Source organism: Nematolebias whitei, chromosome 10, assembly GCF_014905685.2.
Source record: "Nematolebias whitei isolate Nwh7 chromosome 10, NemWhi1, whole genome shotgun sequence".
NCBI lineage: Eukaryota > Metazoa > Chordata > Actinopteri > Cyprinodontiformes > Rivulidae > Nematolebias > Nematolebias whitei.
Window position 1 is genome coordinate 19721129 of NC_056507.1, and position 24566 is coordinate 19745694.

At 37.1% G+C, this 24566-nt stretch overlaps 1 protein-coding gene across 1 annotated transcript in view; it reads left to right on the plus strand.

The window, feature by feature from the left end:
* Positions 1-24566, plus strand: part of LOC119416019 (neural-cadherin) — a 141690-nt gene that overhangs the window by 26921 nt on the left and 90203 nt on the right. The window contains exons 2-3 of the mRNA XM_037683188.1: positions 17144-17341; positions 23121-23346. Coding sequence (XP_037539116.1) covers positions 17144-17341; positions 23121-23346 — 424 coding nt within the window. The remainder of the gene's footprint in view (positions 1-17143; positions 17342-23120; positions 23347-24566) is intronic.

The following is a 24566-nucleotide window of genomic DNA, read 5'->3' on the forward strand; positions in this document are numbered from 1 at the left end:
AAAATAAATTTGTATTATTTCTTTATTTATTTAAAAACAAAGAATAGTGAGACAACAAACCAATAGGTTTTTAAAATCAGTAATCCGTCAATATTAATAAAATTGTTGTTGTAAAAAAATAATTTTTACTTATTCATATTATTTTAGAATGCTGTTTTAAGGAGTATTTCATGAGTTTTGCCCCAGGTGAAAATACAAATGCTTGTTTCTGAAATAAACAATAATAAGGTTCTCCCTGAATGTTTAGTTATTCATATATTATCCTGGTCTTAAATAAAATATCTCTTGGATATTTACTACAGAGATCCATTTCATTACACCATATTATCTGTGCTTAACACTTTCTGAACTTAAATAAATAAATGAATACATTATCATGAAAACGTAATTTTTTTGTGTCAATTTCAGAAAGTGAAGCTCATATTACATATTTTTTATTACACAGAGTGAAATATTTCAAGCTTTTATTTATTTTAATTTAGATGATTATGGCTTACAAATAATGAAAAAACTCAGTGTCTCATAAAATTAGAACATTGTGAAGAGGTTCAATATTGTAAACTCCTGGTGTCACACCCTAATCAGCTGATTAACTCATATACATTATCTACAAATTGTCAGAAGCGTCTTACCTGCTGAGGAGATAAAGAACTGGGATTTTGGTCGGTGGTCCAATGTCCTCTTTTCAGATTAAAGTACATTTTGCATGCCATTTGAAAATCAAGGTCCCAGAATCTGGAGGAAGAGTAGAGAGGTCCAGAATCCACCTTGCTAAAAGTCCAGAGTGAAGTTTCCACATCAGTGATGGTTTGGGTCCATGTCATATGCTGGTGTTGGGCCACTGTATTTTCTGAAGTCCACAGAGTCATCATAGCATATACCAGGACATCTTAGAGACGTCATGTTTCCTTCTGCTGATGAGCTTTATGGAGATGCTGATTTCATTTTCCAGCAGGACTTGGCTCTTGCCCCACCTGCATCATGAAGGACCCCACTCACCCAGTACACACACTTTTTTGCCCCACTCCCCTCAGGAAGGAGGTTGAGGAGCATTAAGTGTAGAACCACTAGACTGAGGAACAACTTCTACCCTGAGGCTGTTAGACTCATGAATCTCTAACCAGAATAATCACTGTGAAAAATCACATCATGTTGCTGCTGATCTGTTTCATGTTGATGTGTTCATGCGTGCTCATCTGCTCACACAGACTCATGCTCATGTTCGTGCTGCTGATCGATGTAATGTTTTTATGCTATAAGTGCTTAGTGTATTTTTAGTTGATGGTTTTCTTAGTTCATATCTTAGATGTTATCATTGTTTTTTTTTTTTGTTTTTTTTTACATTTTTATTGTTGGATGTAACTGGGACCCTGTGTACATAATTTTATTCCACCACATGTACCACATGTGGTGCAAACGACAATAAAGAATCTCTGACTCTGACACTGACAAAAATACCAAAAGATTGCTGTGGAATATTATAATTTTCTGAGACACTGAATTTTTTTTTTTCATTTGTAAGCCTTATCTTTAAAATCACAAGAAATAAAGGCTTGAAACATAAAAAAGTTGTCAGGTCCTCTGGACATTCAAAAAAACAAAAACAACAGCAAAAAAATGTAGAAATGTTTCGTCTTTCATCCGAAAGAATTCTTCAGGCCAGAGGACCTGACTTAACTTTTTTAGGTTGTTCTACCTGGATTATTGAGCATGCATCAGGAAAGGCTTGAAACAATTCACTCTATGTGTAAGGAATATATGTAATATGAATGTCACTTTCTGAAATGATTGATAAAAAAAAAAACCCCAACCTTTTAAACAATATTCTAAGTTTTTGAGATGCACCTGTAGATAAATACAATATGCCATTACATAAGGGTACATTACCACCAGGATGTACAGAACAGTTTGTTTTGTCATGTGATGTTAAGAGCGTGTAGAAAATAATATTCATAAAGATAAGATTCACTTACGTATTAAACTGTATTTAATGCCACCCGTTTTGTAAATGTTAATTCACTGACTCATATTTAAGTAAGCATGAGAAGTGGAAGAAGATATTAAATGTGTAAATAATTCTTTCCCTTTACTGCAGTGGCTGCGGTCAAGGTAAAATGGGATGAAAAGCAATAAAGGAACCCTTTTTGAAAAATAGCGCTCCAGAGAGTTAAGTGACTAAATGTAATAAAAGTTCAGTGTGGGAACTTTTACAGTTTGTGTCTTACGAATTGAGGTGATCTGTGCAAGCATCATATTCTAGTAATGAGCATGATACCCAGAGTTCTGACCAAGACACGAGAGGCAAAACAGCTGAGTGTTACATTTACAATATGTGAATCACTGGGACACCAGAGGGAACAATAGGAAAGGAGATAGGGTGAGTATAGTTTTTTTTATTGTATTTGTTGTCCATAAATATGATTAGTTACTCTTACTTACCTCTTCTATCTTTCACTGGTCAGAGGGTAGATGACCAGGGTATTCCATGGCAATGGAGCAGACTAAGGAGACCAGGTAAGTGGTGAATGAGGACTGAGAGTGGCTAGACGGACAGAACTTAAGGCTGGACAGATACATGTTTGCTGGTTGTATCATGGAGGATGTAGTAGGTGGCAGTTCCAGGAGACAGATCCAAGGAGATTAAGGGTGCAAGGCCAAGAGAAGTCTCGAGAGTTACCCAGGGAGCAAGGACCTGTTCAGCAGAACCTACGAGGAACACAAGGAAAGCATATGTTAGTGTAAGCTTTGGAAATAAAGATCTCCACAAGAGCCATAAACAATACCAGAAAATGTACAATGTTCCAGTGAAGTTTAGCTGATTTAAACAGCCTTACGTATTGTGGGTTCTCATCACCTACTGGATACAACTGTGTTTAATTAGCTCCTCCCTGTCCCTCTGGAGCTGCAAGAAGTGTTAGTGGATGGAAAACACCAGAAACGCCACAGTATTCCCCTCTCAAGAATTGCCTCTCTGTGATCCTAAACGTTTTTCAGGGTGGGCTTTGTAGAAAGAGAAGATGAGACTGGGGTCTAAGATGAATGAATGGGGAATCCACAGTCTCTCCTCCGGACTGTATTTTTCCCAGTTGACCAGGCACTGAAAGTCACACCCTCTGCAGCAGGCATCCAGGATGCGGCAGACGATCTCTGAAAGGTTATCAATGATCCTGGTTTTAATAAAACTGGTTTTATCTGAGATACGTGGAATGTAGGGTGGATGTTCATGGATGTGGGTAACTTCAGTTTAACATTTGATAAACTGATGATCTTGTCAATGGGAAATGAACCAATGCAGCTAAGAATTTGTTTTCTGGGAGTGTGCTTGACAGTAATGGCACAGGTAGAGAACCATACATTTTGTTCAGGCCAATCACAAGGGCTGAAAAACAATGTCTCCATGAATTCCATATTCTGGTCAGCAGTACATAGATGTGCCTTCTTGGTCTGTCGCCAAATCTTGTAGCAGTGGCGAAGATGATGCTGCACTGAGGGAATCGCTATCTCAATTACCTGGATAGGAAATTGAACAATGTTCCAGCAAAGTTTAGTTGGTCCAAACAGCCTTAAGTGTTGGGTTCTCATCAACATACTTGATACCACTGTGGTTATTTGGCTCCTCCCTGCCACTCTGGAGTTGCAAGAAGTGTTAATGGATGGGAAAAACCCAGAATCCTCACAGAAATGGCCAAACAAAAAGAGCCTTTACATAGAAATGTAGTGTTTATTTTCTTAGAGGTGATGTAAGACAGAAAAACTTTACTGCCGTTTGTGAACTTTCAGAATTCAAGGCTTTTTTTAATATGAAGTCCTTATTGATCATCCAGAGTCAAGCGAATGAATCAATTAGGTGTCCTTTGTCCATGAAGGACATGAGAAAGAAGGACAAGAAGCTTTTCATCTCTGAGCACAGAGTCTTACAGGTCAATTTGAAACATGGCTCTTTCAGCAGATCAACATTTCACATCAAGTGCAAGAACACTATCTGGATTCTTCAATGACTAACAAATGCAACATAGACCACAAATCATCTGTTTTTAGTATTCTGCGCCACCTTACAATCTAGTTGTTTTTTTTGCTACTTTTCCTTTTAATTATTCTTTTAATTACCATTTTATTTTCACTTGTTATTTATTTATTTTTAATTTGTACACATCCTTTATGATTGTCTATTGTTGTCAGCGTTGCCCACTGTTGTCATCACTCTTTGTTAAAATTCAGGTCTCTCTTGTAAATGAGTCCCCGAGGCTCAATGGGATTAACCTGCATAAATAAAGGTTGAATCTCGTCACATAAACTGCTTCACTTCACTTCGTGCAAATTAAACAACATTACTAAAAATATTATTTGAGAGGCTGTCTTACACTCGTTACCAAACATTACGCTAAGAGGAAAAATGGGAACTAACTTCACTGGCAGCAATCGGCATAAAAAATATTCCCACATTTGTTTTAATAGACTGCGCAGACATTTCACATGAGAATTTGCAGAAGAGATGAGGTGATTAAAAAAATATATATATTAAACGTGCAGAATTTAGCTGAGGTTTGCCATGACTGAGGTTAACATTTAACATCTGTTTTTTACTTATCCCGCACTTTGTTACTCAGAATTCAAGAGTGTTCAGTTGACCGACAACTTTCACAAACTGTATGTCATATTTTATTTAAAAAAATAATAATATATATATACATATATATACACATATTAATATATATATATATATATATATATATATATACTAAAATAAACTATTACTTACTACTTGTCCTACTTTGTGGTTTTTCACTTATCGTGGGGCTTCAGGGTACGTTTCCTTCGCAATAAACGAGGGACTACAGTAAATTAATCAAAGAGTTAATGCATGTTTTATGCAACCAACTAGAATAGGAATCAAAATACTGCATGAAACATTAACAACTAAGACAAGATGATTAGTTAATGCCCATGGATCTGTTATAATGAAAGGCAAATTTAGATTTTATTTATTAATACAGCCAGCATTTACTGTGCTTTATAAACCTGCTTTAATTATATAATTTGTTTATTTGTGCATCAGATTGTATGTTTCTTAAATATGACATAGCAAATCTTTATTAGCACAATTCTCCAATTCCCTGTCTTTATTTTGAAAAAGTTACTGGATGACAAAATTACAAATTTTACACTTAGCATAAAATAAGAGGCCTACTTTTCTGATAAGACATCACATTCTGATAACCTCATTTGGCTAATTTGTATCCTTCATTTTCATGGCTCCCAGGGATTTGATGAGTCATTTTTAAAACGACTAACATTTTCATTGTAGATGAAAAATATATGTATATGCTTTTTTGCTGTCACTACATGTTCAAATTACAACCTGTCAGCTATTACAACATAAAAAAGTGTGTGGTACATTCTGTGTTAGGAGGAAATAAAATGGCACTTAAGACAAAACGTTTTTTTTTTTTTTTTTTTAAATAGAGATGCTCCTGAATTTGTTTGAGGAAAAAAAAAAACTAAATTTTAATGCAATATTGAGTTTTTACAGCAGTCGAAACAACTTGTAAAAGCAGCAAAAAGGAAAATTGGGCTTGTTAAATTTAACAGAAGCTGTGATAGGTGAGCTGTTCTAAGGTACTGATATGGAAATGATGTAACATAAAATGCATCATCAGTTTGTTAAATCTGAAACATTCAGTCAGTCCTAAATCGACAGTTCTGCATGAATCAGAGTAAAAATGACTAATTTATAATTTGTTATATAGATATATATATATATATAAAAAAAAACTGAGATAAAATAAGTTCACCATCTCCCAAAACGACCAAGGTCTCCTTTTTAAAACTTTTTACAGCTGCATCAAGTTGAAGATAAAACTAGATAAAAAGTAGTTACATCTTCTCAAAGTAAGAAATAGAAGAAGTTCCAGTTTAAAGAAAGGTTTATGTGAAACACATCAGCAGCAAAAGTGACAGAAAGAAGGTAAGTCTTGTTTCTCACAGTGAGTGGGAGCGCAGATATATTTTTTAGACTACATGAGCAACATGTGCGATGGCATTTCTAAATTAATGTGAATAAAAATCGGATACTTCTACACTACCAGGTTTGCACTGCTTACGTTCTCCTGCCCCTTTTGGAACTATGTCCACTTGCCCTTAGATTGGCTGCAGACAGGGAGCAGTGTTGAGGGTACACAGGGAAGGGATGGTAAGGATTTCTGCATTAATTATCCCTCTAAAAAATTGCTTTCAATTTGTTTTGTGAACTCTGAATTTTTCTGTGAAGCACAGCCTGTTGGAATGTTCTTTAATTAGACGATTTAGTATTTGGCACCAACAACACTTTATTTTGATGCTAAATACATATAGCAAACAGCACTTTCCTTTGATAATTAGGCACATTTTAACCTGAATTAATTTACATGAAATAGTGGTGGTGGTGGGCGGGGTGGGGGTTCCTCTAAATGCATACGTAATACCTCCATTTAAATGTGTACAAACTGCACAAGCACAGTGAAAGATGCTGTGTACAAACTGCACAAGCACAGTGAAAGATGCTGTGTACAAACTGCACAAGCACAGTGAAAGATGCTGTGTGTTTGACAGTTGAGTCAGAAGTGCAGTGAATTAAACAAATGTGTAAAATTCTAAAAAAAATTAAATAAAAATGCACCTGCAAAAATTGTATCTGTTACTGAATTTGGGCCTTACATTAATAATGATTGATGGTTTCATATTACTGTTTTAATATTGAATAGATCAAACCTTCAAGTGCACACACTCATTTTGTTCACAGCTATAATACTATGAGAGTCATTGGTGTCAAAGAGACCAAGAAATGACAAGAGTTATGAGAAATATTGACAGAGAGATAAATGTATGGTGTAAAGAGTGTAAGTGGAGAATGTAGCTAGTGCCTTGAGTTACTGACATAATGCAGTGGTTGCTTTTTCTTCTATATTTTGCAATTTAAAACCCTCTAACATTAGAGGAAAACAAAAGAATAGTGATAATATTTTTTTGTTTAGCATTAAACGGAAGATAAAACCGAAGGATCAGCTATTAGCTATCGAGCTATTAGTCATATCTCTTAAAATGGTGATTCACTGATTTAAAAAAAAAAAAAAAATTGTCGTATTCACCGTGTAGAGTGCTTTTAGACAGAAATTTACATTCACATATAGTAATACTGCATTCTAAATGCATTGTCCTAATGGCTGCAGTAATATTTGACACATAGAGTGTGGCTGAATGAAACCAGTCTACATTTAGAATAATGCGATGCTGCATTTAAAGTTAGCAGAGATGTTGATGGTGAGACTGTAAGCAAAACAACAAATGAAAGAAAAACTATTACATTAGAAAAAAAATACAGTTAAAAAAAACCTGTTGTTACTCACAGTTCAGTTTCTTTCTCTGTCAATTTGTAATTCTCAGCTTGTTTATTGCTGTTATTGCCTATAGAGGAACAGCACCACCCTGTTACACATGTTTTCTACAGACTATCAGCTATACGTCTTTTAAAAGACTAAATTAACAAAAACTATCACACAATATTTATGCACTTTAAAAATGACACAATTTGCATCATAGTTTTCTCAATCTTGCTGTGTTGCTAAATATTTACACAGTACTTTGTTTGGTACTTGATTCGGACAAGCTGAATACTAAGCAAACCAGTTTCTACAACTAAATGATAAATTGTTCATAAAAAAACAAAACAACTACTACAATTTAATAAATGAAAAGTTATTTTTGAAATGACATTTTAATTGTCATGCTTTTTAAATATTTAGGGTTGGGCGTCACATCTAATCACATTTTCACAATTGTTTTTAGATCTGTATTAATGTGTATACTGTACAGAGCACAGACTGAAGAAAACAACATGTTTACTTTTTAAATATATTTCTGAGTTGTTCATGAGAAGTTTGAAGCAAAATACAAAGCTTATGCCACATTTGTTTCAAATGAACTGTAAAATATTTCAGCTAAATTAAACATTTTCTTTCTCTGAGGGCTACACACAGTAACCAGTATATCTCCGTGCAACACTTGCTCCTCTCTAAATCCCCCTCCTTTATGTGAGTGAATAGGGCACATTTTTTCTGCTCAAAGCAATAAAACAAAAAGGGATTGAACAAGTTTTTTTTATTTTTTATTTTACTTTTTTTACTGAACTACACAAAAATGAGTCCACAAGCACACAAAGGATCCATTCATCCATATACACATACATTCATACATACATACATATATACATACATACATATCTACATACATCCATATTTACATACATACATACATACATACATACATACATACATTTTATAAATTGATTAAAGTTTTACTTAAATGTCACAATTAAGACATTAGATTGCTTCAGGTTGTTAAATTCACTGAACAATTTCTTCCAATCCAACAGTTTTACCCAAAACATTCTGGAGCCGTTTGAACTTCCCCATAAGTCACACAATGAGGCATGGCTTATTTTATTACCAGCCATAAATATATTCTCAGATCCCCGCCCCGCCCCCCCCCCCCCCCCCCCACCCCCCCCACACAACCACCCCCCCCCCCACACACACACACATACAGACACACAAACCCTCTTGGATGTAGTTTGCGTGTTCCATAGTTAGAAACGTACTTTTAGTTAATGTAGGAATTGGAAAGATGTGTTTTTATATCACGGTGATTCATCATATCACCGAGATACCATCTGTTGGTTTGCCGTGTATAAAAATGTAAAACTTTGGCAAACTTGTCAGGTTTAAGTGAAGCTGAAGAGTATTATTATTAAATGTTATTTAGACAAAAGCATCTTTTTTTAAGACCTATAAGAACCTAAAATTATTTCCAAACCAACAGCAAACTATCTAAAATAAAGTGTTCATCATAACATTCAGTAATACTTACAGAAAAAAGACATGTACTCATTCCAACAAAGTTAAGTCAGGTCCTCTGGATGGTTTCTTTTTGTTGAAACAGTTCATCTTTCACCCAAAAGACTTCATCAGTTCGAGGAGGCACATCCAACTCAGTCTTATAAATGACACCTTCACATGAACCAGTTCGATGCTGCTCAGAATATTTTTGGAGTTTCATTGTTTCTGGATTGTTTCTCCAATCAGGCGATACCTGATGTAACGACACAGAAAGGATATGTTCAAAATATTACACAGAAAAAAAAACCAACATAAACTAAAACTATTTTTTCATCAATTGTATTTTTTTCATCCAGCCATCCATTTTGAATACCCTCTTTGTCTTGTGTAGGGTTGCTGGGAGCTGGTGACAATCTCCAGTGGCCAGTGGGTGAGATGTGGTGTACACTCTGGACAGGTGGCCAGTCCATCACAGGACTACACCAAGACAAACACCCATACAATCCCACATCACACCTAGGGACAATTTACGACAAAAATACTTAAAGAGATGTTTTACCAAAGACTGCTGTAGATGTGATGCATTTATAATTGAAAATATTCTTATCCTTCTCACATGCAGCACTTACACCTAAGTATTTTGTCTCATTCTCTTTGTGAGGGTACAGGTACAAGTATTCCATTTCAGGGATTTTCTTTTTAAATTTATTTATGTTACATATAATCCACATCCAGATAATAGAGAATGTTTAGAAAGGTTTAACTTTAAGTGATGACTGTTTGTAGTATTGGAGATGAGTGTTTTACTGGAATCGAATCCAAGTAAACCTTAATGTTTTTGGAGCACAATATTAAAGTGGGAAGGAGCAAGTATTTATTTTTATTTTGCTCTTTTCCAAAGTGGCACCGACTGAGATCTTGGAAAGTGGAGGAAGTCATTAAAAAAAAAAAAGGAGAGTGGAGCCAGGGGTTGGCCAATGGCTTCATTATTCAAAAACAAGAATAGAAATAATCAACATGGAAATGCAGCAAGAAAAATGTTGCCACTCTAAAATTAATTATTATATTTTTGACACAGCCTTATTAGAAAGAATACCTCAGTGCTGTATTCTGTATTCATTCCAAGCTTTGAATATGAATGATTCTGTATGATTTTAGGTTTACTGTAACAATAAAGGCAGCAATGCTTCATAAAGAATGTACAAAATGTTGATGGGATAGCCTAAAGTTAGAATAGTTATTTGCACAATTTATTATTAATGTTATTGACACAAATTTATTATTATTATTATTATTATATTATTATTTGCACAGTTTATTATTATTATTTGCACAGTTTATTACTATTATTTGCACAAATTTTTATGTCTATTTGCACAATTTTTATGTATATTTCCACATTTTTATGTATATTTGCACATTATTATTATTAAATGTATTTATGTTCAACATGAGCTGACAATAACCAGGTTTTAGATTCAGTTACTGCACCAGAATACAGGAATGGTTTAAAGAGTTTATTAAAGCAGGATCTCTGGTGGAGGTCTGGGTCCATGGGCTGCTCGGATCTGCAGAGACAGGAGTGTTAATGACTGGGTTTTAACTGTGAAGGTTCTTAAGACAAGTAAGGCAGTCACTAACCTTCACAGTCAGGAAGAGGGCTGAATCTGTGAGACAGGAGGATCCGATGACGTCCCTAGTGGTGGTAGAGTAGAAGCGGAGCAGGAGAACTGTGCAGCTTAATGTGATGGGGCAAGTCCAGAATCGAAGTGCAGTATATCGGTCTGAGTTCGTACACAAGTGGTCAGAGTTCCTAATCCAAATCCTGTGGACAAGGCGAGAGACATAGTCAAGGCAAGGCAGAGTAGAGTTTGTTACCGCGGTCAGAGAGAGTGGTCCAAATCCTACAGGGAATAAGCAAAGCGAAGAGTCCACGAGGCAGGCAAGAGGTCAGAACCAAGAAGTCAAAAGGCAGAAGGCTGTGGCATGAACGCTGGACATATACCACTATGAAGGTTTGATAATCTGGCACTGGTTGGTTGTGAACATGGAGCTTAAATAGGCAGGTGAACAGGGGAATCTGATGAGTGCTGACTGCTGTGAGAAAGATGTGGCAAGGCTTGGAGAGAGCAGGCTTGAGCTGAAGGAAGGGCGAATGGCAAAACTGACATGAAAACAGAAAACAATGGCAGGCAGGGGAAGAAACGTGACATGAGCAGAATCTGAATCTTTATTTTGTGGGGTAACCCCCACTTTCTTCTTCTTCTCCTCCTTTATTCTTCAGCTTTTCCCTTTTTGGGTGTCACCACAGTGATTTATCCTCCTCCATCTCACTCTCTGCATCCTCTGTCCTCACTCCAACTACCTCCATGTCCTCTAACTGCATCCATATAGCTCTTTTTTTTGTCTTTTTCCTGGCAGCTGCATTTCTAACATCCTTCTACCAGTATACCCTCCTCTTGACATGTCCAAACCATCTCAGTCTGGTCTCTCTAACTTTATCTCCCAGTTGTTCAACCTGTGCTGTACCTCTGATGACCTCATTCCTGATCTTATCCATCCTTGTCACTCCTAAGGAGAATCTCAACATCTTCATTTCTGTTACTTCCAGTTCTTTCTCCTGTATTTTTGTCAGTGCCACTGTCTCCAGACCATACAACACAGCTGGTCTCACCACTGTCTTGTAAACTTCACTTAAACTTAACCATGTAATCCCCACTTTACTCCCTTTATTATGTTTGGAACATTATTACAACTTAAAAAACAAATCTATAATCTTTCTCATTCCAATATTTTTCTCTAATGACTGCACTGAAAATAAATAAAATAAATATATAAATTCACAGTTTCCTTTTAATTGAAAGTAATAAAACGATTTTTTTTCCACATTCGTGGTTACTGTTTCTCTCATCAGTTTTTTTGGTTGAATGACTCCTGTTAGTATCACATATGTACATTCTTGTTTTGATGTATTTTTTTGTAAATAAATAAAAAAACAAAACACGTTGCATGATTTTCTGTTTTCATTATCAGCAGCTTTGTTGCAAATTGTTTCCATATGTAGCTGCTGAAACACACACAGCTCCTCATCAAACACATCAAACAAACCTACGTTTTCTTCAGGGATGCAGATTGTGATTTAAAATAACGAGCTGAACTGGAGGAAATCTACCATTTGTAACTGTTCTGGGATGAAAGCGCCAGAATGTGTGTTTACATGGTATGTGTGTCAGCTGCTGCAGAGTTAATAGATTTCTGTCCCCGGTGCTTTCAGCGTGTTGATCTCCTGCTGACGGCTTCACACTCAGTTTTAAGCAACACAGGTTGGAATAGAGCCTCCTTAACTCTGCAAGCATTTGGTTAATGTACCTCATTACTCCCCCTTTGAGCTGATTTTCACTTTCCATTCACTCGCTGCTAAGAGAGCATCTCTGAAATTTCCACGTCTCTCACGGGCCATTGATGTTTATGCTTGCAGACGCAATTTGTTTAATTCCACATAGACGTTTTTGTATCCTAATTCCCTCCCTCAATGGAGGTAGCAGGAACAAGGGAAGCATGAGAAAATATTGTGTTATTAATTATACTGTGTGTTCTTTCTTAATCTTCTCCTCTTATGGTCTGCTACTTTATGTTTTCTTTCCGATCAATGATGCCCCCCACCACCTTTTGTTGCGCTATGCTGTTTGTTGTGGCTCCCTTGTGCGCTTTCTATGTTATTTTAACTCCTTTGGTAAGTATCACACAGCCCTCCTTCCACCATGCTGCCTGCCTTTCCCCCTCTCAGCCTCTATCTCTCTCTTTCTGTTGATATTTGCGTTCTTGTATCTGTGGCTCTCTCCTTTCCTCTGTTTTCTCTCATCCCCTTCCCACACACACTCCATGTCCTTGTACTGTGGGCAGCATATATGTGCATAGAAGCACTTGAGACAACTTTTTTCCTTTAAACTGGCAAGCCACTTAGCAGCTTTATTTAGCACCAAGAAGAGGATTAACAGCAGGAAACGTCAACAAAATGGCATGCAGAGACACTGAAAACTCTTTCACACACATGCATGCACAACTCACACACATGCTAACACACTATAGCTATTGTACTCACTGAGCCTTGGCCAAGTGCACCCATATCTTCCAACCTTTCATGAAGCATTATTATGCTAGTCAGCCAGCTGATGCTCTTATCCTTATGGGATTGTGGTGTTCAGTATGGACAAGCTTTTCATCACACACAGTGCACAAGGCGTATTTTACTTTGAACAATCTACTAGAGGCTGTGAACCTCTGCCAGTTATTCTATCACATTTTTTTACCCCAGTCAGGTGAGGCAGCTCATGTCGCTTTGGTGCTCATGGGGCATCGCTCACAGCAGCTCTTTACTTGGCTCACCAGATCAGAGAGAAATCGCTCACATTTGCTGCCCAAGAACATGAGGCGTGCACTCTTGCTGGCCCATGCATGCATAAGTCTCACGCCCCACAAACATGCATCCGTGCACACACAAGTACATTCTTCATTATCATTCCAGAGCTGATAGGCTCTAATTATCTGCCTTGGCTCTGATTAGTCTCTCTATAACAAGCTAATTAGATGGAGCCTTGTAAAATCATCTCTACCATTACCACAGAGACATGTTTGGGAAAGACACCAACAAGCAGGAGGCAAGGAATGTGTCTTGCATCGCTCCTTGCAAAGATTTGATAGTTAACTAAATGTTAAGTGCTAGAGCTCTGATTTCTGTTTGATTAAGTGCCTTTTAACCCTCCTCTACTTTGCAGTGAAATCATTTTTTCTTCTCATTATTCATCACGAAAGGATTGTTCCATCTAACGGCGCAGGATGATCTGGCTTAAAGTGCATAAATTGCTACTGTCAACACTTTAGCAGATAGCATCTGAGCATTGATTGGTTTTTCTGCCCACGCTATAGAGTGGCTATTTATCCAAAACGAACTACCATCACATCTGAGTCAAAACTTTTCTCCTCAGCAGAGCAACTTTAAAGCCTGAGCAGAAAGCTAGATTAATTCTTTCCTCTAGCGCTTCCTCTCTGTGTTATTATCCTCCTAACAATCCTTTTAGGAGCTGTCACACACTTTGTAGCTATTGTGGTTGAGTTGTGAACTCTTTAGAGCTAGTCTACAGTGCATCATGTTGTATTTTCCATCAAACATAATAGTTATAAAATAAGAACTGTATTCTCCACATTTCCGTTTTGTTTTCCAATTCATCTGAGTGAAAATGAGGTGCAGCAGAGCTTTGGCTGATCCCAGCTGTTGTCAAACGAGAAGCAGGGAGTACTCTGAACAAATCACCAGCTCATCACAGACCCAACACAGTGATGCATAGGACAAACATGCATGCACACACTTGTCAATTTAGCCTTGGCGGAGATGTTATGCTGCAAAGTATTAACGAAACAGGCAAAGCAGAGCTGTTTTGGAATACAACATATCCACTGAGTCAGACGTTGAGTAGTGACTGGATGCATCACATACTTTTGTTTTTTTTTTCTTCTTCTTGGGTTTAAAAGCACATTTATACCCTTTGGTCACAAACAGGAGACATGTTATGTAACAATATTTGCAACCCATGGCTACTTTTTAGCTCTCAGGTGTGTTTGAGTGTTCACTAAGAGAATAAAAAGTTGAGAAGGGTAGAGGAGGTGGGTTAGAGGGATGCTAAATGTGAAAGCGTATTAATGGGTTTGATGGTATAACGTGCCCCTATGTCAAGGGTTTGTACTTGTGTTCAAATCTGCCAGTGCATCTGTTTGTAAGTATGTTTGTCTTGGCAGGAGGTTCTATTTCTTCTCTGGGGTGAGGCAGATGGCCTCTGTGGATGGCAGCCCACTGAACTGGTTGGCAGCTTTTCTGACATTTCCTCATGCCACATTGACAGACGATCACAGCCAGTATTTGTGAAGGTGGTGTGTTAGCTCTCAGATCTGTGAATAACTTCCCTTTGAGGCAATAGCTCTCCACAAAAATGTCAATTAATAGCCCTTTATGTTGTCTTTGTTTATTTTCTTGAACATAGTGTTCAAACTGTGCCATTGTTTTTAATGTGGATAACAATTCCTATCATCATTTCAGCAAAAGTCTTGCCACACTCGTGTCATAAAGGTGTACGCAGCTTCTTCTTGGGAGCTGCTGTGCTCTCTTGCAATCAGGCTCGGCTTAGACTGAGCGAGTTGGTAATTGGATTCTTGGAATCTTCTTATTCACTTCAGTGACACAGCATGCAGGCGACAAAGTGCCTGCTGTCTTCAGGCATCATCCCTGCATTCCTTTGGGAAGATCAAGGTAGCTTTACCCAGAGTTGGTAGATGAAACTGAGGCTGAGGCTCTCTCCCACGGGAACCTGCATGCCTGAATGGTAGACTTGATGGAAAATGGATGGGTTATAACAGATCCACCAGTCCATACTGCAGGCACTTATAGAGCTATCCACCCATTAACTGCAATGACCATGACAAAATAAAAGAAAGACCAAAGGGCAAATGGGTACCATGGGTAAATCACTTCTTTCTGGTTGATATGTCAAAGTGACTCCTACAGATCTTTGAATCAAAATTGTACTGTGCACATTTCCACGTTGCTTAAAGGCATTCATAAACATGACACGAAGACTAGCAACAAACTAAATCAGCACAATATTTTTCTCATATCAATAATAAATTGCTGATACAAATGTATATTAGTTAAATGATAAAAAATTGTAAACAAAATTTGTGAGCTGCATTGATCTTCCATGTTTGCTTGAAGAAAAGTGAAAATAGTTACTGAAAACAGGTCAATGATGGGGACATCGATGACCTTTTTGGGATTGAGATGACCAATAAATTTAATCTGTTGTTACATATTTACACTCAGATCTATTGAGGAAAGCATGCAAATAAACAGACAGGTTAACCTGAAATGATAAACTTATAGGTCTTGAAGAAATTTTGCACAAGTTGAATGACAAACTCTGCTTCTTTGGTGCTCCACTGCCTTGAATGATACCCAATGTTTGATTGTAATAGCTGTGTTAGTCAATCTTGATTCACTCCTATATTTTCATGTCTCACCTAAATGTCTTGCCCAAAATTCTACGCTTGTCCGATTCAGTCATGTGTGTTTATCTACACAAACAACGCTCAGCCTAATGTAGGTCAATCACATGAATCAAGCTTCCACATGGTTTTAGGCAGATTTAGCCAAGTACATTGTTTACACTGAGAGCAAACCCATTTTTTTATGAACTGTATATCAATTTATATAGAAAACTACTGGTGTACGCTCTGTTGAACTTCATACATTTAATATAGTTCAGGATAAAACAAAGGTTTGTAAGCTCAATCTTCCAAGTAGATACCAATAAAAAATGTTAAATAATTCAATTCAATTCAAAAATACTTTATTAATCCCAAATGTAAATTAAATGTTGTAAATCATCATTCTGGTTTCATTAAAGAGTTGTTATAGATGCTGTGGGCAGGAAGGATCTCTTGTATTGGTCTGTCTTACAACAGAGCTGAAGAAACCTCTGAAGACACAGTTGTTGTATGACAGTCTGATGAAGAGGATGCTGAGGGTTGTCTATAATGTTCTTCATTTTATTCAAAGAATCCTTATTCAAGGATTCAAGGTTCTTTATTGTCATTCACATTGCATGTGGTACACGAGGTGGAACGAAATTGTGTACACAGGGTCCCAGTAACATCCAACAATAGCAAAAATATAAATTGTAAAAAGAAACAGTAAATAAGGATCTAAGATATGAACTAAGCTGTCCGCTAAACGAACGCCCAACGGTTTTATGAAGAATCCTTCTTTGTACAATCATCTCCAAAGGTTCTAGAGGAGTCCCCAGAACTGAGCCAGCCTTCTTTATGAGCTTATTGATCTTTTTCCAAATCATGTCATCTGGACCAGTTTCTTAAAGTGAATAATGTAGAGTTTTAACTCATGCAAAACAATCAGTCATCATGTATAACAATCAAATGTTTTAGGCTAGATGGCCAACAGGATAATCTACTTTATATTAAATTTTCCAGTGTACAATGAGTACCTTTAAACACAAAACACCAATAGTTATTATAACTTCCTTTCGTATATTTATTTCATCTAAGAGAGAGGTTTTACATGCCACATACCCGTGTCCTCTGATGACTCTCTGTTCGTCAGTACTTTTGATTTCCCTGGTTGCTTGTCTCTTCTCCACACACTATTACATGACAGCTGTCACTTTAAGTAATCACAGTTTCTTCACTATTTCTGCATTATCCCCTAGGCCCAGACTGGTACCTGAACAAGGTGAAGCTGAAGATCACTGATGTCAATGACAACGTTCCTGAGTGGAATATGAAGCCATACCCCTACCTAGCTGTTGTGTCTCCTGAGGCCCCTGCAGGATCATTTGTCTACCAGCTTGAGGCTACTGATGGGGATGAGGGCAAAAGTGGAGAGGTGGAATACTTCTTGTCAGACGGTAAGCATTATTGTTGCTCATTTACTTGGATACAACCTCATAAGCTGCACAAAAGTGAAATGAAACATGTTGTCTTGTTGGTAAAAGGCTGGCAGGCTGTGAATGTTTGGAAATTAATACAACCAGTCTGGCACCAGCGCAATATCTGAGATACAGCCACTGGCATTCCTACGTTCATTCATGCATTCACATACCCTTTACATGTCCATTAGCATCTCTGTCTTTCTTTCACTCTCTCTACCTCCATCCTTCGTTTCTTTCTCCTCCACATACAATCATTCAATCAGAAAATCCCCTACACAGCCAGGGGCCTTCAGAGATTTGTTTATGCACTTTGCATGCACTCTTGTCTGTCTGCCTCTCTGCTTCATACAGAGAAGCAAGCAAGCACACATTCGCTCATACACAAACACATGCAGTGGGCTGTTGGAAGCCTGCCAGAACAGCGGACCCCCTGGTGGTTGAAGAGATTGAGGGTTGTTGGCAGAGATTGTGGGATGTGCTGATGTTGCTTGTGGGGTTTTCTGATTTCCCTCTGACTTGCGGTTTAACTGTACTCAGGACATCCCACAGCGTCCTGATTTTGAGTTAAACCCCAGTTGCATGGAGGTGCTCAATGTCTGCATTGGCGTGCTAAGAAACTTTAAGTAGTGGCGTTTATCAGCTTAAAATGAATAAAAACAATCAAAGTAATTTGGATTTCACATGCATTTTTCTGACTTCTTATCATGTGCTTAACATGAAATGTTACGAGATGTCATGGAAAGTCTCTAGATCAGTAGTTCTCAAACTGGGGTCCCCGGACACCCACGGGTCCATGAGCCGGTGCTTGGGGGTCAGCAAAATATAAAAATTTTTAAAATTTAATAAAATTATATATATGTATATATATATATATATATTTTATTTATTTATTTATTTATTTATTTATTGTAACAAACACATAGATGTTTAACAACCTATTAAAATACACCCAAATGCAGGAAATCACATCAACTTTATTCAAACATTTCTAAGGGAGGACCCCCAGAACCAGCCCACCCACTGTTAATTTTTTCAAAATTGTAATTTTTGGAAGTTTAAATTAAAATTTTTGTTTATTAAGTGTGTCTTGAATGAAAATACCCCATGTTTAAAAGTATAAAAGTTGTATTAACACTATTAAAGAACAGGTCTTAAGTATTTATGTTACACAAATATTTCCATTGCATTAAAGAGACAATTTGAAGAACATTGTTTAATAAGCATGAGGATTATGAGGGGGTCGCTGAACCTAACATGTTTGAGAACCCCTGCTCTATGACCATGAACTAATTGCAGTACTTCCTAGTAGTAAAAAAGTAAAGCCCCTGCAAGGTTTTAAATAAATCTATGTTGTAACACACCCTCATAATACACATACTGTGAGTTATGTTGTGTTAGTTGTGATTGTTATAAAAGTAGAAGTTATGCATTTTCTGTCTCCGTTTAAAAAAAAAAAATCTTTCCTTTCCTTTCATTGCAGGTATTTCTGTACTCCTGTCCATCCCAATGACTGATAGCATTATTGATATTTAATTTTCAGTATATTCTATGAAAATAACCAAACTGTGAATTTGTTCAGCCTCAATGTTCATGTTGTAAAAATTTGATATTTGTGACGGAGTTTGCTACAACTTTTCTCCTAATCCATTGTACATTTCACTTGTCTCTTGAAGATTTTTGAATCCTTTTTATCTCCCCCTAAGACATCTATGATGTTTTTTCTTTAAATATTCAAAACAGTGTATTGTTTGTACCGTTGTATGCATGCTAGCAGCCCCCTTCCTCTTCCATCCCGTTGGCACATTAATACTTTTGTTCATGCTTTACTCCTACCAGCTGTCAGTCTGCAGAACAATGGGGGGAAACAGCAGCAGGAACAAAAACCAAAAATTGGGAATACTAATCAAAATTTTATTGCACTTAAGGTTGTAAACTTTAATACTTAAAAATTAAAAAGTAAATATAAAAAAAAAAAAGTACTTGACTGAGTTACGGTGTTGTTGCTTATCACTTTACTTTTTCTTTACTTTCCTTCTTTACTCACTGATTGCTGTTTTCATGTCTTTCTCTTATACATACACCGTTTGATTGTTTTAATAATTTGTAGCTGAAAATTGCCTCCAACCAAATGTGCTTTTACTCCTTTTGAGGAATGTTTTCAAAACTCATCAGTTCCAAGCTGGTTTGAGAAATTATTGTGCCCATTTAAATGCTTATTGTAATCTGTCTTTTTAATTTGTAAAACCATTAAAGAAAAAAAATCAATGTCTCCAATAAGAACAGATGAGGTGGGAACCACAGAAAGGGGAGGGCAGTCATAGTGCATAGGATCAAATTAGCACAATGTCAGTTTGATATTTTCATAAAAATTATTTTGAAGCTTGGATTCTTTTTTTTTTTTTTTTTTTGGCAAAGGTTATGTTGAGTTTTAACCACGTCCATGTTCAAAGTATGCTCAGTGATGTACTTTATTACTTTTCAAATCTCACTATTTCTGGCTCTTCACAAACCATAAATTTAACTGTTTTTCCTGAGCATTCAAGACAAAATAAAAGGCATTTAAAAAGTCAGCTTCCTGTATATTATGACAGATGATCAGGCAAATAAGACTGGAGCTAGCTGAATAAATTGTCTTGTTCGCTCTGATAATTCACACTATCATTTGCATGTTTTGTAACATAATTGCTGGTGTGTGATGCACTCAGATAAATTTAACGTTTTTTGCATATCAGTGTGTCTCAACAAATACCACCTGAAGCCAATTTGACAAAGTGAAAATTCCAACTCTTAATCAGGCAATCGCACTCTTTAATGAACAATTTTATTGAGCAATTAATCTTTCACGCACACCGTCAGAAAACATGCAAGTTTTGCAGACTTTGCTAAATGAAAATGTTTTCTAGGAAAACATAAGGTGTTACGTATTAATATCTACAAAAGTCAGCGTTTTTCTTCATTTTCTATAAAGAATTTCTGTTGGTGCGAGTATAACTTTTTTTTTTATGTTTGTCTTGTTTAAACACTAACAGGTTGACATGATTTCTGAGAGCTACTTTGTCAATATTTGCTTCTGGGACAAGCCAGCCACTGAGGCTCAAGACTGAAATTTCCACTGACACTGCACTGCTGTCAGTGATAAAAATCTCAAGGACAGTGAAATGTGACGACCAGTCAGTTTTCAGTTCTCGTCTGGTCGGAATAGATGGAAATCCTTGAACTTCCTGGCCCGGGAGGTTGTAAACTAATAATTATTTATTTGCAGTCTATCCAGACCAGTCATTTTAAACAGTCTCATGTTGTGCTTGCTTTAAGAGGCATGAAAAAAGGAACCCCCACACCACTTAAGGCCAAACTGAGGCACATTAAGACTCTGACCCACGTTTAGTCATACACAAATCAACCACTGCTCAATACTGTGCTCCTCTACTCTGGACGTGTCAGCACATTTTCCAGTCTACTTTCTGTTCACATTAGCTTTGTCACTTTGGACAAAAAAACCCTACAAAAAAACAAGAAATGTAATTTTTATTTGAGTAGCTGTTGAATATTTACCGATATTCCTTGCGATGAGTAAGCAACATTGCCGCTCGATTATACATCTATCTCGACACTTTGGTGGGAACATGTTGTCACAAATAGATACTCAAAGGATATTTCTACCTGTATTTCAAACAAATGCATAAATATATCTGAAAATTGAGAATGTGTTTTCAACTTTAAAGAAATACCGTAATTTCCAGACTATAGGCTGCTCTTTTTTTCTCACTCTGTGAACATAGCAGCTTATACAATGCTGCGGATAATTTATGGATTTTTTTTTTGTGTGTGTTGCCAAAACATTTAGCCTCTTCACACTCGAGTGCTCACATAGCTGCCCAGTACATGTCTCTCTTGGACGGTGGTCCTCGTGACTCAATAAGACTACCTGTATAAATAAAGGTTAAAAATAAATTAATTCAATTCAATTCATAAAAACTTTATTAATCCCAAAGGGAAAGTGTTAGTGTAGCTCATCATCCTAGTTTCATTCAAGAGTTGTTAGATGCTGATAGCTGTGGGCAGGAAGGATCTTCTGCAGTAAATTTGAAGAATCTGGCCACAGATACCGATCCGTCCACCTGGATCCAGCTTGCTGTCAGATCCTCTTGAGCAGCAGGGCTGCCCGAATGCCAGGCAGCAGTCTGCCAAGCTCTTCGTCTCCACAGACAGACAGTTGAAAGTGCCGGGGAATGATCCCAGTCCTCCTGCTGTCATGAGCCATGTTCCCACCAGCTCCAGGATCTCAGCAGTCAGGTACTTGAGCAACACCGCCAGATTGATGGGAATTCATCCTCGGCGCCGCCTTTTCAACTAATTTCGGATTTGTGAATGTAATTGAGTTTTTTGAGCTTTTGCTATGTTAATCAGCTGCTCCTCATTGTTAAAAAACACCTTGTTGTCATGGTTACGCATCATAACAAATGCCCTAAAGTAAAAAGGTTTCAGTTAAAATCCTTCCAGCCGCACAGCATCTGATACCAGAGTGAATAATCAACTGAAAAAAGTGATTTACATCCAGAAAAAAAGAGGAATTAAAGTTTTCAGAAGCAATAACTCATAATGAATGTAACAGAGCTACTCCAACATGCAGCCACCCCGAGTGGCGCAATTCTAGAAAACACGGACAAAAATACCTGACAAAATATCAGATCAATGAAATTACAAACAGAAAACTTTGTTTCCCTCTCCCTGGGGGCACAGCGAAGTACTTGCAGCCCCTCGAAATAAGTGTGAATTGTGGATTAAAGTGGCATTCCGAGCTCGGTGGGAGGCTTGGATGACTGGAGGTGAGAAATTATGTACCAAAAGTGGCCGCATGCAAAGAGCAACTTTTCTTCAAGTCTGCCAGTGGATCCTGACAGCGGCGCAGGGTTAAAAAAATCCTACATCACTAACGAGTTTCGAAAGGCTGCTGCGTGATGAAAAGAAAAGCACAAGCTCAAGGGCGCAGTGTGCAAGAGGAAGGTGAAGATAATGATCAATGACTTCCTGGGAGTCTACTGTATTCTTTTTTAATCAGCTGTGTTATAGGCACTGTTCAAAAACAAACAAACAAACAAACAAACAAACAAAAAATTACTGTATGTAGTGTTTGTGTATGTTTCATTTTTATTTATATTCCATTTACTTTTTATTTAGTGGGCACGGCTTATATTCGGGTTTGCTCTATAGTCCGGAAATTACGGTACTTCACATTTTTAATGGGGCATTTGGTAGAGCTATCAGGAAGGATTTGTTGTAAGGGAACACAAAGTTTTACATGGACCATTAATGACAAAAGACAGCGGCTGACATGATCATAAGTGTAAATATCGATAGCTATTGAATGAGTCAAATAAAATTGCAAGTGACATAAACACTTTTAAAAGTGTTCATGTATGCTTTTTTTAATGGAACTGCTTTAATGACAGAAACTTGCTTTTGAACTAGGCCTATAGTGACTGCTGTTAGCTTTTCTCCTCTGACACAACTTCTGCTTAATATTCTAAACTGAACCATCTCTACTGCAGGTTAGCTATTGATTACTGAACACTCTATGGAACACCCTTTGAAAAAAAAAAATAAACAGACGCATCTTTTTAATTCAGTGAGCTCAAAAAGGGAAGAATCATATTTTCAGCTCTCACGAGTAATCTTTGAGTTAGTATTCCAGACAGCACCATCGGGTTGGTTTGGATCCAACGATCGGAAATCATATCAGTTTATTTCCCTGCAGGCGGTGATGGCTGCTTTGCTGTAGACAAAAAGACAGGCCAGGTGGTGACCACAGGGCTGGTGCTTCAGAGAGACAGAGAATACCTGTTAAGCGTGGTGGCCATTGATGGCGTGGGAAGTCGCAGCGCACCTGCCATGCTCTCTGTGGTGGCAGGAGCCAGAGCGCCACAGTTCACCAACGGCAGCTACGCCATCTCCATACCAGAGAACACACCAGAAGGCCAGCCGTGAGTGCTGCATTTGTTAACATCTACTCACACAAAAGCAGGGAAGAATTTCAGATCAGCCTGAAGCAAAACATCAAGGAATTACAAGTTTATTCTACATTTATTTCCAGGGATTTGTCAAAAATGCCTTGTATTTGTGAAAAAATGTGATATTTCTCTGAGGTCTCATTTTGTAATTAAGCTGTTTAATTTAGATGTTACTTGGTGGTATTTCAGCGCTTCTTTGTCAGATACTTTATTATTAGTTGACATAGGGGAATACAGTTTAAATGAGGAAAGTATAAAAATGGTCTGATGCACGCCCAATAATCCCGGTAGATACATCCAACAAGGTTAAGTCGGGTCCTTTGGACGGATTCTTCTTTGTCATAACATCTTTGCCTTTTATCCAACATCTGTCATTAGCAAACTGGTTGATCCATTATGAGAAGATGCTGTTTGTAAGACTGAGTTTGTTGCATCTTCTCAGACTGAAGAAGTCTTCTGGATAAAATATGAAACGTTTCAACAAAAAAGAATCCATCCAGAGGATCTAACTTTACTTTGTTAGCTTAATATTATTTAAGCGAGTGGTTTTAGGAAGACCCAAAAGCAGAATAGAGGAAAGGGCCGACAAAAACAACAACAACAAAAAAAAAAAACTTGTATGAACTTGTGGGAACAAAAGGAAATGCTGCAGAAAACTTGGCCAGAGCAGCTGATAAGTCCAAGGAGCTACAAACAAGCAAGGAACAAACAAAGCAGGGTAGATAGAAAAAAATAAAATAAAAAACAGAAAAGCTAAACAGAACACTTGGTGAACAAACAGACTAACAAAGTATGGATGGTGAGGCAAGACTATAAACACACACTAGGGTCTAATTGACTAACAAACCATAGCTGAACTATAGAGGGAAGGGAAAAGGAAAACTACGAACGATACCAAAGAAAAACACATGATGGAAACTAAGGACAGTAAAAGACTGAACAAGATTTTTTTTAATTCTAAACAATAAAATTAAATGAACCAAGAATAACAGTAAAATAAAAAAAAGTAGAGATTAAAGGGAACATAGACTTGAACTAGCAAATCCAGGCGAGTCTAAACATAAAGCATTAGACAATACAAAAGACAAAAGTAAAAATAAATACATTATAAGACAAATGTTAATTGACTGACTTACACCAGGACAGTTTTATCATCTACAAAGCCTCAACTCCAATCCCTACAATAACTAAAG